Source organism: Barbus barbus (assembly GCF_936440315.1).
Source record: "Barbus barbus genome assembly, chromosome: 23".
In the NCBI taxonomy this organism is placed as follows: Eukaryota; Metazoa; Chordata; class Actinopteri; order Cypriniformes; family Cyprinidae; genus Barbus; species Barbus barbus.
The window spans coordinates 20,260,123-20,275,399 of NC_136751.1; the positions used below are offsets into that span (position 1 = coordinate 20,260,123).

Below are 15,277 nucleotides of genomic sequence, written 5' to 3' on the forward strand. Positions count from 1 at the left end.
ATAACAAAGACACACGGTCACACACTTATCGAATTCCTGTAACATTTCTTGATATTATTCTTAAAAAGTCATCTCTTTTCACTGCACTTACAAGAATGTTCCAAGGGCTCTAATTTAGAAGAATGATAAAGAACAAAAAGTGTCCTTGTCTCTTTCTCTTTCTCTCTCACTCTCTCTCTTTTTCTCACTCTCTTTCTCTCAGGAGGAGTCATGGGGCCGGTACGGGCCTACCCATTAGCCCTGCCTGTGCTGGCTGTTCTGGGCCTCATTATCAGCGCATGGAGCCTCAACCCAGATGACCCCAATGTCTGCAGTCACTGGGAGAGGTGAGAGAGGGGCACTCTCCAGTGTTAAACTCCGTTTTACCTTCCGTTTATCCATTGCAGGATTCACATAGCGTAGTTATTCCTCTCCGATATGCCAGAAGGATGTTTTGGTCAAAAGAAGATTGTAACTTAACGGGGAAGTGGTTTATGTCTGTTTGATTGTTTGCGTTGTCGGTAATATAATAATAATGGCTGAAATAAATAAATGAATAATTTTTTTGATTAATTTATTTAGTGTACAAAAATTGCACATTGTGTTGATACTTAATGAGAAATAATAATAATAATATTCAGATTAAATATTACTACTGCTACTACTACTGATAGTATTGTTATTGCAAACAAAAAATTAATAATAATAATTAAGTGTATATATATATATATATATATATATATATTATATAATTACATTGTAAACTTTAAAAACAATGTTGTGATGCTGCTCACTGGTTACTCATAATTTAAATTCGTTCAACTACAGCCAAGCTACTATTTTGTAGTACTATTATATGACAATCTCAGTTAGGGTGACTGCATCTAACTTGAATAGATACATTTACAGCAAATACACTAGAATACACCCTAATTTATGTAACTGAGTTGAATACATTGCAATGAGCATTTCATTTAATATTTTGTGGGGCTTGAATTGGTGAGTTGTTTTGAATCGGTTCATGTATTCAAACAGTCCAAACAAACTGATTCACTAGAATGCATTGGACTTTCCAGTGCTTCATCTGACAGAAAGGAAAAGCTGTACTGTATGTATTCTCTTAAGTGCCCTTCTATACATTGCCAATACAATAATTGAATTTGATGTTAAATACGACTTACTGTGTTTGTCAAGTCACCTGCTACTTGCTGAATGCTTGTTACTAAAAAAAATGACACTATTTTAAACAACTGTGCTATAGAGAAATGAAGTCATGTTAGTACTATAAAAAGTGAGAATACTAATATAACTATATTTTATGTAGCTTAGTTTTTCAAAATAGTGTTGATTTTGTGTCAAGTTAGATGAATCCCCAACACTGATTGCTGAAATAAAAAGTTGTTTTGTAATAGATGCATACTTGTCAGAATGAAACAGATTAATAGAATGGATATTTGATGAAAATGTAGTGGATAACACTAACAGTGGATAAACTTTTGTTCTGTATAAGGTGGGATATAAGTGGTTACGAGCTGTTTGGATTAGTCGAAAAACAAACAATGTATAGTTCTGTTCTGTTATCTCAGAGATTTAGGGGATTTACATTTGTTTGTTCCTGTATTGACTGTATTCACTTTTAATGGCACAGCTAAAGCGATGTAAAGGATTGTGTTTGGGAGTGTTGATCTGGTTACACTTGCCTACAGGTATTAGGTTCAGTCACTAAACGCACAAAACAATATTGATGTTCTTATTATTAACCTTGTAGTGTGTGTGTGTGTGAGGGAGGGAGGGAGGGAGAGAGAGAGAGAGGATAAGGATAAAAAGGATAAGTTGCTAAAATAAAGCAGGCAGAACAACATCCAGTTGACCAGAACAATCTGTTTTGACTGAACCTATTGCCTGAAAAATTATTGTTTGTAAAGGGTGTTATCGGTTATGACAAATAAGCAGGAGCAATTGCCTCTGCAGAGAGGAGGACAGAGGGCTGCAGAGATGAATGAGTTTTAGCACTGCATCCCTGAAAGGGAATATTTCGGAGCGTTAATGTCATTTGTTGGCAACAGTTTTGTAATGTTTTTTCAAGGAAGTTAAGACAACACATCTTGTTTTTCTAGATTTACTGTAGCTTTGAAAGGGAAATATTATGCTAGTCTTGTTATTAGAGATAACACATTGTTTTGAACTTCAAGCAAAATAGATGGATACTTGCCTGAATATTACATTTCAGTATTTTATGGTTTTGTTTCTTGGGATACAGTACCTTCACGGTACAATTAATTATAGACTTCAGACCAGCAAATGTTTTGTTTCTCTGCAGCATAATCATGTTTGGGCAATTTCAGGTAGGGGTCCCCACGGCAAGTTGTCAGCTTTTACTCTAGTGACTATTTCTTAGTGTAGGTTTATTGCTGTATATGCAAATATGTAAATGTACAAAAAAGCTCAAACTTTGCACTGTTAATGCCCAGGACCAAAGATGGTGCTCATAGAGTTCGGGAGTATTGAAATTATTTATTGAGTTATTTTTGCTGCTTTATAGGCCTTGAATGGTTAAATGCAAACACTAGTATGTGTCAAAATGCTTGTCTTTGCAAGTATCCTCGTAAACACAGTAGGTCTTAAGTGAAAGCAAACAGCTGAGAAAGAAAACACGTGTAACACTATATTGGATCTGGGCAGCTCTTAAAGTGACAGCAGTCTAATATTCCTGCTGTCTGTCATTCATGTTAATCAAACAACAAAAGAGAGAAAATCTCACTGCTCTTGACTAAATCACTTTTGTATAAATAAAGAAATATATATATTTAATTTACACAGTGAAGAATATGCAGTGTTATTATACATTATACAATGTATGTAGCTTTTCTTATTCATTGGTTCTACTGTAGTTTGTCCTATTGCTTGTAATTAGTTTCCTATTCTTATTTAATCACTGACTGTTTACTTGTCTTCAGTGAGCTTGAGGGTTTTTTTGTTTTGCTTTTTTTAAATTTAGGCTTGTATTAGTTTTTGTGATATTTACACTGGTAACTACAATTATGACATTTATATGATATCATTTTGACTTATTTAAATCAAAAATATCTATATTGTGATATATATATTGTTACCGTGAAATACAATGACTCTTATCGTGATATAAGATTCTGGTCATATCGCCCACCGCTAATAGTGGGGAATGTTGTTGCGCTATATAGGCTAAGTTGTTACAATGCGATTTCAGCAAAATGAATTAATATACAATAAACTAATTATGTATGCATTTAGTGCACCCTACAGCAGAAATGTGTAAGCTATATATTGGCCCAGTTGGTACTTACCCAGGGAGCCGCGGCTTATGAGGGTGGCAAGGGGCCATAGGATGCCTTAATTATTTTATATGCTCAAATCATATTTAATTTTACCCTCAATAACTATTATTTTTATTGGGACATACAAAATCAGATTCTTGAATTTTGTAGCATCACAAAATTCATTATTTAATTGATTTAATATATACACTTCCAGTTTCTGTTAATAAAAAAAGCATTGTTCGTAATTATAGCAGAAGTTCCAGAAAAAGTATTAGTATTTTCCCTCGATATGGGGGCCTTTTAATATTGTATTGGACAAGTGGCGGCCTTCAAGTCTAAAGAGTTGAGAACCTAAATCTATTTCAACAAAGCAAAAAAAAAAAAAAAAAGATTTTTACATAAGCATGAGAGATTTAAATTTCTCCTTGGTCTTTCTCTTTCTCAGCTACGCAGTGACTGTTCAGGAGTCCTACGCTCATCCTTTTGACCAGATCTACTACACCAGGTGCACCGACATCCTCAATTGGTTTAAATGCACCAGACACAGGTGAGCATGACCCTGACCTTTGAACTACAGTTGTCACGATTCCGCTCTATGGCAACAAGCAGCACTCTCCTACTAGACACATAAAAATCAAGGTGCCGGTGTGCCAGTGTCTTTATTACCAAGTGTTAATGTTACCAGCCGTGATTGTAGCGGTCAGAGTCGGGATGGAAATGGCTGTTTGACTGTCATCCGACATTACATTGGTTTTAATTGCTGCATTAAAGACTTTATCGTCAGTGTCCCGGCTAAAAGCTGTGGGTTCAATGAGTCACTGTGCTGCAATGTTGCATTCAGAGGCAAGTTGTCCTTCACCGAACATGAAAACTTTTTCTTAACTCACTTTAATTATGTTTATTTCTCCCCTTTTCAGCTCTAGGATGTAGCTTGGATTAGACACAAATAGAAAAGCTAACGGTAGCTAGGTGCATACCATAATGTCCTTGTGACTCTGCCCTTGTGGAGTTCATCTGCCAGGTTATTGATGTTCATGCTTTCTCTTGAACGTTTGTGTACGTGTTTGCATCTCAGGACAAGCTACAAGACAGCTTATCGGCGTGGGGTGAGGACCATGTACCGTCGGCGTTCTCAATGCTGCCCTGGCTACTTCGAGAGCGGAGACTTGTGTGTCCGTGAGTGTCTTTCATATTTCGCTCGCTTATTTCCTCTTAAATCAGCACAGTTCAATTTCTCTTTCTTGCAAGTGGTTATGAGCACAATAAAAGCATTCATCTGCTTGAGCGATGTCCTCTTAAGCCTTGAACCCTGCTCCATTCTCTGGGTGCATTCATCAAAATCTCAGCTATCTTTGAGGCATTTTTGCAACTGCATATTGTAGGCATAATTTGTGCCTTTCATTACTGGTCCTACTCATATTGGGTTTGCTCATATTTTCAGTTTTAACGCTGCCAGTACGCCATTACAACGGCATTAATAGCATTCAGTTATCGCTCATTTTTCGAAAAAAGAATCTTGAGTGATTCACTGCAAATACATTGTCCTAATTCCTCCCGTTCTGGAGATAATAGGCTAATTAAGGAAATAACAACTTTCCCTTGCTGTGGTCTGAATGATAGATTTTAGCGATTATTTTATGAGCAGTGAATGTCAAAAATGTCAGGTTTTATACTAGTTTATTATCTTTTGGCACTGCCAAGACTGTAAATGCGTGTTTTGTTTCTCAGGATTGGTTATTGTGTAGGCCAGACTCATTATTCCTTAATGTGTTTTAATCACGAGTGAGTGAATCCTGTCAGTCAGCTCAGACCTTTGGCTCACACGGTTCAGCAGTTGTTTGACAATATGCAAAAATCTCTGCGTGAAAGGACCTTGCACAGGACCGTGTCAAGGTGATGAGGTAAATGACAGTCTTACCGAGCTCCAGGGAGAGGATAAAAATCAGTACATGTAGCTTAAGAGCAAATGGGATTTGATGCCCTCACAGCTACTCGGCATTATTAACAAGAGGGAGGGACAGGCTTTCTGATAGATGTCAGTTTCTGGATGGATGGCTAACTATGGACAGCTATGTCTGCATGAAACTAATACCTATGGCCATGTTTTTAGGCTTTAAATATGTAAGGCTATGATAAATGTATTTGGTCTCAACTCAGTGTCCACTACTAAAACATCTAGGCGTTAATAAGCATAATGTCACGTAATTCTTCAGCCTGTGCGTTTTAAATGAACTCCCATGAGAATGAAAGAAATTAACAGCCTACATTAAGTCGTGATATGGGCTGCTGTGATATTCAGCTCATCGGGAATCATAAAGCTTTACTTCAGTTCAATGCTATGAAGAGAAGAGGATGAGATGCAGACGCTGTGGACTGTTGGAATGCTGATTACTAACCTGCGATGCTGCTATATAAATTCACACACTAATTCATAATTAATTTAAATTTTAATTTCACTGTATCAAAGAGAATTTTACACTTTACCATGGAACGAGCCATGAGACCCAGCAGCTGTTTTGCTGTCGTCGTGTCACAGGGACATAACCGGCATTGTCAGTCTTTGTAGTTTGATTTAAAAGCCTAGTCATTTACATATGCCACAGAAAACACTTTTTATGATCCAAGGACATTTTTAATTTTACGGTTTCACACCTCGCTCTCATGACAGCAGGTATTGAGCAATTTGATATTTCCAGCAGTTATTTAATTGATATATTTGCTCACACCGTTTCTCTTTTTAGCTTTGAAAAGATTAATTCATCCAAAAATAAAAACTCTGTCATTTAGTCACCATCATGTTTTTCGAGACCTGTTTATTTCTTTGGTGGAACATAATATAGTAATTTACAGCACAATGTCCAAGGTCCACTTTTTGATTTTTTTACCTAATACAATACAACACAATACAATATAGTGGAAGAGAGCAGCATGAGCATTCTTCAAGTTTTTTTCATTTTGAATGGCAGAGAAATAAGAAAATAAATAAAGGTGTAGAACAACTTGAGCTTGAGTAAATGAAGATGCAATTTTTATTTTGGGGTTCACTATTCTTAAACTAAGAACTATAAACTAATTGACCAAATGACCAAATCCTCTTGAATGTTTTGGAATGAAATGTATAATATTGAACAATAAGTGCCAAAAGAGAATAATACATGCATTGTAACACTCTTGTAAATCAACAGCTTGTTCACCAGATGTTGTTCTTTCGTTACTAAAGGTCATTGTAGAAAGGAGGAGGTTTCAACAATGACCTTTAGTAACAGGAATTTTTTTATGGCTGAATGCAAGTGACCATGGTCTGTTGAAGATAAAGTTGATCTCATGTTTCTGTCCTTATTGAGTGGGATTGTGTCCAGCTCTGTCTGTAGCCTGAAGGCACTGCTAACAACCATGGGATTAGGTGCAGCTGGGATAGGGATCAGTTTTGACATTGTCTGGTGGTCTGAGTGGGAGAAGGCAATGACAATAATCAATAATGTTCTCATTACCACACAATAGCTGCAACAATTTCATGTTAACAGTTGTTGCTGTAATGGAACCACACCATCTGTGGAGAAGATGGTAGGCATAATGTTTTTCCCCTCAGTGACCTCATGGTATGTTTATTGCCTCTGTGCTGTTTAAAACGTGGCTGAACATGGAGTTGACCAAAATGAAAATGAGTAGTTCCAACACTGATTGGTAAAATAGGTCAAATAAGTTGTTCGTGCACCAAGATGCTACATTTTAGGCTAATTACTTGGCAGAAGAATTGTTTATTGTGGATATTAAAGGGATAGTTCACCCAAAAATGAAAATTCTATCATTAATTACTTAAAAATCAATGTAAACAAATGTAAATTGTTAAAAATATTTTTTCATCTAGGCCTTCATTTTTGTTCAGACTTCATTTGATTTCCAGGTATAATTTAACCACTTAATGTGTGGTGCCAGCAAGAAGTCTAATAAGGAGTTTTTGTGCAATGGTGTGGTCACCTTAGAGAGGTCTGTGGATTTTCGGGTTGTTTTTTGCTGTATCTGCTCTGTGAATAATCCTACTGCTCTCACTGGCAGGATTAAGAGCTTTGTAGAACTAGCTATGTTCACTTCACCGGGATAAGAGAAGGTATTAAAGCCATTTTCATTACATGTATGTGGATCTTTGCTTTTCTTCTCAATCTGAACACCTCAGGGTTTATCCTCTCATATGGGCCTTTTATGAGCTGCTTTCCTAGTAGAATCAGTCCCTAGTGCATTGGCTGCATTTTAAAGGCATAATTCATTAATGGCCTAAACCAACACAGCCTAGTGGCTTTGAAGGCGACATGTTTGCGGGTTACATTCTGTGTCCATAGGGAGGTCAATCAAACACCTTTTTTCTTGTTTTATGTGCCCGAATCATGTGAGTCATTTAACCTGCATGCACTACTCCTATCAATCCCAAACTGTCAGTGGACTTAGTCTGTAGTAAATGTTGGAAGCCTGTGAGTCTGTTCCTCTCATAACACCAGCACTGTTTTTGCAAGTGTGGATTGTGCATTTAATGTTGAGAAGGCGATCTTGCTCATACTGAGCAAAAATTACTTTTCTTTGCAGAAGGAAGCAGTACATGGAGCCAAAGCAGTTTACGCCATCTGGTCAGAAGAGTCTCAAATAGTTAGTGATGCAGTATTAATGATGCTACGTGCATGCTGCAGCTTCTTACTGGAGAATTAGATGCTCTAATAAAGTCCCATGCACCATCGCAAAGTAGATTTCACTTCTTAGTTTTAATGATGGATTAGATGTTTGATTCCAAATCCTGTTTTAGGTTTGTTATTAAAAAGCTTATACACTGTACTAGGATATAAAGCAGATCCTTTATGATAGACGCATACAGTAATAACCTTGAATTATTTAATGTGTTAAATGATTGACTGATTGTCAAACTGTATGTTTAAATCTTTGGCCTGATGAGTATTCAGTGTAATAATGCATGACATTTACAATTAGCTCTATTGTTACACGGTATGATAACGCCAGTGTGTAATGAGATTAGCCTTTTATCAAAATGAAAGACGTAATTTTTCACCACAGCCTGCAGACATAGACTTTTTCTGTGTAGAAGGAAGAAGATTCAATGAATTTTAATTAAAATGCAGGACCTATTTTCTGAAGTATTATAGACACGTACATCAATTCAGCTCTCGGGAGAAGGCACGCTTTATCCTTTCACCTACGTTACATAAATTAATTTTAATTTGCTGAAAAGATGTGACAAATTAGCATTTCGTCTCTGTTGTCTGATCAGAATTTGCTGATTGTAACAAAAATCAATCATTTCATCACCAGAGTTTTTTAAACCTCGCTTTTGAGCACGTTGCGTGGTTTCATTGATTTCAAGAAGTCAAATTGATGTCTTTGTCAGCACAAAATGTGAAGGGTTTTTCTTTTTTCTTAAGCCGGAGGAGAACTGGCATGCTTGAATATCAGGTTCTCAGTGCTGTGTAAATCCATACTGCATTATTTGCCAGTGGCAGGTTTAGCATTTTCTGTGTGTGGAGCATTTCTGCTCTAAGCACCATCCTCTGGGTATTTGGGATTCTCCCTCTCTCCCATCCCCTTCCTGTGCTTATGTCCAATATTGAGGACCCAGGTGAAGGCTGAAAGAGCGATAATCTATAGCCGTGCTGGCCTGGAATGAGGGCAAGTCCTGCCTCATCCTTTACCTAATGCAGCCAGCTTTAGTGTGTGCCAGCATCAAAACATGCACACACATTAATTCACTCTTATGAGTGTGATTTATTTGCATGCACAAAAATGTTTAGATTCATTCCGAGAGGCTTGTCTCAACTTTTTCAACCAAAAAGGCAATTTGCAATGTCTGCATACAAACAACTTCTGGCACTTTTATGGTGTTGGCTTTTCTTTCTTTTTGAAATGTGAAGGTCACATTCGCTGTGAGGTGTAGATTTTTTTAACCCTTTTTTAGCTATGAAAATCCATTTCCATTTTTATCATTATTATCAGATAGCTGTGCTGTCATTTCTATCACAACCAACAATTTTGCCCCATAATAAAATTAGATGTAATGTGCTAAGAAAAAAAGAAAAGTCAAAGTAAATACTATGAATATTATTGGATCTTTGAAGAATTGTTCTAGTTACTATTCTATTATTAGTGCATACATACATATGAATGTATATAACTAATGGTTGTTATTTAATGGTTGATCAACAAATTAAACTAGTGGGAGTGTGAAAATTATGTTTAAAGATATTTTTTCACATGGTATAAAAGTAGAAACCCTCATTCGTGTACAGTGCATTTTAAATGCATAAACATTTACTCTTTTTCGTTACTTAAAGATGGAAGAAATTTGCAGCCCTTTCCCTCCGTATAAAAATGCATAGTAATATTTCAAAACAAGTTACTGGTAAAAACCAGATTATCATAAGCACCACAAAATCTGCGGGCAGCTTTTGCCAAAATAATTCACTGTTCCCGAAGTGTTGACATTTAAGATTTGTGTCATACTTCGGGGCTCCTGTGAACGTGACAGAACTTGAAATATAGCTCCTTACTGAGTGGCTCTTGTGTGGTTTGGAGGAACACATTGGCGTAGAAGAGGGGGAAGTAGCCAGTACCAATCCCTTAGTTCACTCTGAATTTATTTATTCAGATTAACACACACTCCAATGTATTGCTGCATAACACTTTATGAGAACCTGAATTCATTACCTTTTGAGTTTGTTTAGGTTAGAAGACTTTAAGGTTAGGGAAGACTTCTCTCACTGTTTCCCAAGAGAATCATAATATGCGTATTAACCAGACAAGATAAATGCTGGTCATCACATTGTGTTTATCAGGTTTCTTTCAACGAAATGCATGACCGGCCACATTAACTTTCCATTATTTATAGAACCAACCTTCACATATTTCATGGTCAAAGATAAGGGCATACCATAGCATCTGACACTTTTTTGTTACCTTCTTCACGCTAAAATCTCTAGAAGTACATGCTCTCTTCTGCCTATACTTGGAGAGTTAATGCTGATTCCAATCAAAGTGGATTGTTACAGAAGCTTTGGGGGTCGACTGTTTCCTGACTCCGATAAGAGCCTGTCGGTTTGAGTCCTGCTGGCCAGGTGACCTTCACTCCCTTAAGCATTATTCATGCTTAACGCCTATGTATTTTCCCTCTAATTCATCTTTTTCATCATCCTTAAAAAATAAAAAATAAAAAAGACTCGCAAAAACTCCATGTAGGTCATTTTATTACTTGTCTGAATCCAAATATCTGACCGAATAGGAGGGCCCGGGCAGGAATACTAATGCTATAGACAATCAATTGGATGCTGTGTTGTTCAATAGGAATGATCAAGAAAACTGCACACTTCGTAAACAGCATGAAGGCTGGCTAGCGCTGCCTTAGAGTATTGTGGCAAAGTGCAGGCTGATCAAATTTGGAGGGATTTACAGCTTGTTTCCTTGTGGCTGTGGCTGCTTACGTCGGCTCGTTTTGCACAGAACAACCGGTTCGTGTGATAAACTGAGATGTTGACCAAGGGCTCAATCTCTTAGGAAATCGTTTAGCTTTTGGTCAGAGTGAGCATTTTGAATGTGCGACCATAAGAAGGGCTTTGCTCTGTGTTCGACAGCACTAGCGAGGAGGCATCGGTGACAGCCATCTTTGGAAAATGGCCAGTGTAGTCATTATCCTCCATATCAGCACATCAGCAGACATTTGCGGGCGGCTAAATGATGTCTTGCGGGAGGCTCAGACCTACAGTGTCTGGATAGCATCCTGTGCTAATTCACATTCCTGTCTTATGCAAGATGCATCCAACAACTTATTTGTGTTTGGACCTCAAGCTCCATTTATTCTCTGCAAAGTGTTTTGCCAGAATCCTTTTCTATTTCTGCTGTGTTTAAAGCATTCTTTGTCTTCCTGTTCTTTTCTCTCTGATAGCACGGTGTACTGAGGAGTGTGCCCATGGTCGGTGTGTGTCTCCTGATACATGTCAGTGTGAGCCAGGCTGGGGAGGACTGGACTGCTCTAGTGGTGAGTTCACTCTCTCATTAACTCTGAGAGCACAGTTCACTTCATTAAGGCCCTCTCACTCTCACATAGTTAATGGCTGCACCAGTCCCCAGACGCCACTGCAAAGCTACCATGTTTCTCACTTACTCGCTCCCCTCTCTTCTTTTGCCAGCTGTATTAAAAAGTAAAGCTGGAAATCATGAAGGACGAATGAGATGTGCAATTATGCAGTTGCATTAACAAGTTACTTTTCTGCTAAAGCTCTGGGAGGAAAAAACACTATTTTGATTAGTTATTTCTCAGACTATGGAATTGTTCCATGTTTTGCCAATTTGCTAATTGTACCCAAAACATTGTGCACAAAAAATGTGTAATGCCAAAATAAATAAATAAATAACACACACACACACACACATTTAATTTTAATATGTAAAGGATAGTGTATTATCCCGCTTATTACATAGCTACTTGCCACATATGTAAATAATTAGACAAAAAAAATAGTTGAAAAATTAGTTTACGTATTTTATTAGCTTTTTAAACGGAAATCTGCCGCAAAGAATCACTGTTCCTAACAAATGGCATTAAGCCTAGACAAAATTTATACAAGACGGACGTTTGAGGCATAATGAACAGTCGTATCACTAATTACACACTGTATCACTAATTATTTATACGCTTTTCACTGCATAAATAAACATGAGGACTTGAATTGTTATTTGAGAAGGAGGCGTTTTAAAATATTTTTTTTTTATTGCCTTAAATCTATAACAGCGGCATTCAAGATGAACACTTCAACAATTTTACCAGAAGCCTACTAACAATACTGAATTCAGTATTGTTGTGTGTGTGTGTGTGTGTGTGTATGTATATATATAAATTATAATTTATTTTTATTATTTAATGGTTATTTATACATATTAAAATAATCATGATTTTTAAAATCTAAAATCTTTTTCTGGCTTTTATATAATTAAATTTATTTATTTATAATTTTATTTAAAGAATTTAATGGTTATTTTGATTCTGGCTGTTTTCAAACTGTGTTTTTTTTTGTATCATTCATTTTACACATTTATTTCCACTCAGTGTTTTGCATACATTATACAGACCACAATTATACCATCAAATTACTTGCTTCACATATAGGATTAAAATTAATTATGGTTCATTTAAAACCTAAATGTGAAATCCAATGATGAATTGTTTTGTCCAAAATAATTGTGCTTTTTTTCTCTGTTTGATTGACAAGCTTGTCATGTGAAGTATTTAAAGTTTGGCAATGACAGCAACAATTGCTTGCGTAATGTTAGAAACTGTTCTGAAAAATCAATATAACAGTAAAATGTATGTTGTCTCTTGCTTTATGTTCTGCTATTTTTTCATTGGTTTTTTATTGTAAAGCTGTTACTACTGCTATTTTAAAATCTAATTTAAATTCATTGTTGACTATTTTGATTATTGTTTATCAATTTTATTGACTAGTTGTTCCAACCCTATTCAATACAAAGCTAGTCAGGGTGATAGGTGACGGATGGACCAATGAATGGAAGAGTGGATGGATGAATAGATGGGTTGATTGCTAGATTGATAGTTTGATGGAGGTGGGATGGATGGATGGATGGGGTGGGTGGATTGGTGAATGGATAGATGGATTTCTTGCCCCAGTACTTGGTGAAATGGTCTTTATCATAATTGAAATGATAAGTAGTGCACAGTGTGGAATCAATCTGCATGTGAAAAACAAACAGACTGTCATTGGATCCTCAAGATGAATTGGTTAACAGGCCTTTACCTCAATGGCTGAAACATTGCCAGACAAAATAGGAAGCCATCGACATTCACTCTCTCATCAACTAAATGATGAAAAAGCAGGTAGTAGGAGAGACTAGAGGTTGAGAGAGAAAGAGATATCGACTTGTTTAATATTTATGTGTTGAGGAACTTGAAGGAAAGAGGGACAACAATCTAAAGCTCTTTCATGTGAAGAACAGCAGGGGCGCAAATTTCTGTGCTGAAGTAGGCACGTTAATGTCCTTAGTCGTTTTTGCTTCAGCATCGATAACTGATGTGCAAGCCCACGTCAATGTACATGACGCTGATTTTCTCATTCAAGGCGTGTGTTTTGACCCGATTCGTTAATTTTTCTGGCTTGTCGGCTTGGTTGTGGCTCACTCGCTGCCCATATTTACCAGTGAATGATGGCTGCAGAAGGCTGTGTATGGATCTATGGGCATTTTCATTAACAAAGGAGCCATTTCATGATTACCAGCAGTCTGTAAATCACCAGCTTTCTTTCGGAGGCACCGGCCACAGCGAAGGAGGCACAGACACAACCGGCACTAATGACCTAGACCGATTTTCTATATTGAACTTTACTCGTTAGTTTTAGCAGGGTTCCTCGTGGGCAACAGAGGAAAGGAATCCACCTCTGAAGCTCAAGATCCTCCCCTGGGTGTCTCTGTCTGAGGACCATGCATTCTTCTGAGCAGGTGCTGTTCTGTACTAATCCACCTTATTAAAACAGACCTGGTGATTGAGACAGAAGCATTATTCATAACTTTAATATTTCCATACCGGGCGTTAGGCCAGGTTTTTTCATTTATGAGCTTTCATCTGTAGAAATGAGGAATGGGAGCCAATTTTTAAATTAAATCTGACCTCTTTTTTCACTCGTACATAAATGGTGCATCATTTTTTTTTTTTTTTTTTTTTTTTGCCATTCAAGGTAAATTTCTCTTCTCCCTCTCTCTCTGTGAGCATCGGCTGTCCTGGGGTGGATTCTGTCATCACATTCGAGGATCCTGCGATCCAACAGAGACAAATAGTCATAGATCGTTAATCACAATCAGGGCTTTGGGTCACCGGCACAAATGCCTGCCGGTGGAGTCAATGAGAAGGTATGAGAGTGAGATAAAACCGAGTATTATGTGCATTCTGAATGAATGGAGTATATAGGATAATGCTAAGCAATAGGGATGATGTGGTTGTGAAAAACAGAGCTGCTTTTGGGCAACTGAAGAGCTTGAGAGTTGAAGTGACGAGCTTTGCGCTGACGCTCTGGAGCAGCATCAAAGAGGCTGGCCAGCGTTACTGGAGCAGCACCCACTAGTAGCCTGCTATTTGGGTCAGAAATGAAAAGTGAAAGGTGGAGCTTATCGCAAGGATGAAGGGATAAAAATAAAATTAAATGAAAGAATGAGAAAGAGAGGGAGCGAGGTGAATAGAAGAAGCCTGTCATTTCACTCCCGCTGAGGTCAATCTGCCATTGCCTAAAGACAATGTAGCCATCACGTTTGTCAGACTGCAAATGTGAGATATAACCTTGGACCCTCCCAAAAGCTTCAGGTGCTAAAAGTCACTGCAAGGTCATCAGCGACATAAAGGCTTTCACACAAATCTGAATTATGCTCTTACAGTGAAGCACTTGTCTCACGCAGTCTATTTAAGATTCCAGTCTCAAATTTATTTCTGCTGCTTTGGCAACAGAGTTTCATTCTATTTGATAATTTGTTCAAAGCGTGAGAATTAATGGTGGACTGGAGGACCAAAGAGAATGCTGATTTTGGGGAGTTTTTTCCAGAATGCATCTACAGATTTCTCCATATTGATTAGCCTGGGGTGAGGATGGATGTTGTGTAATAGGTTTTGATACAGTATCTCAGCAGCTACAGTCTTTATGATGGCTACATCTTCATCAGTCTCTAGCTTGTCATTATGGCCTGAAACATGCATGCCAGATTGGCACAAAGCTTTTATTAAATATGAATAAACATGGTAATGAGTGCTACACCCACATCAACATACATACATATATATTTTATTCTGATTTAGTGCAGTCAATCAAATCTGTCTGTTCAGGGAATGGGACAGCGTTTGAAGCAGTGGCATGCAGTGAAAGTCTGAAATGGGGAGGCTGAAAAAAAGCTGTCTCTATACAGTAGGTGTTCCGATGTAGATGTATGTTTCCGATGTAGATGTATGTTCTAGTTATGTT

General features: G+C 37.3%; 1 protein-coding gene across 1 annotated transcript in view; it reads left to right on the forward strand.

The window, feature by feature from the left end:
- Window positions 1-210: 210 nt before the first annotated feature.
- LOC306842729 (multiple epidermal growth factor-like domains protein 11) overlaps window positions 211-15,277 on the forward strand; it is a gene marked incomplete at its 5' end in the record, with an annotated part of 93,082 nt that continues 78,015 nt past the window's right edge. The window contains 4 exons of the mRNA XM_079373762.1: window positions 211-326; window positions 3,721-3,822; window positions 4,351-4,451; window positions 11,209-11,301. Coding sequence (XP_079229888.1) covers window positions 211-326; window positions 3,721-3,822; window positions 4,351-4,451; window positions 11,209-11,301 — 412 coding nt within the window. The remainder of the gene's footprint in view (window positions 327-3,720; window positions 3,823-4,350; window positions 4,452-11,208; window positions 11,302-15,277) is intronic.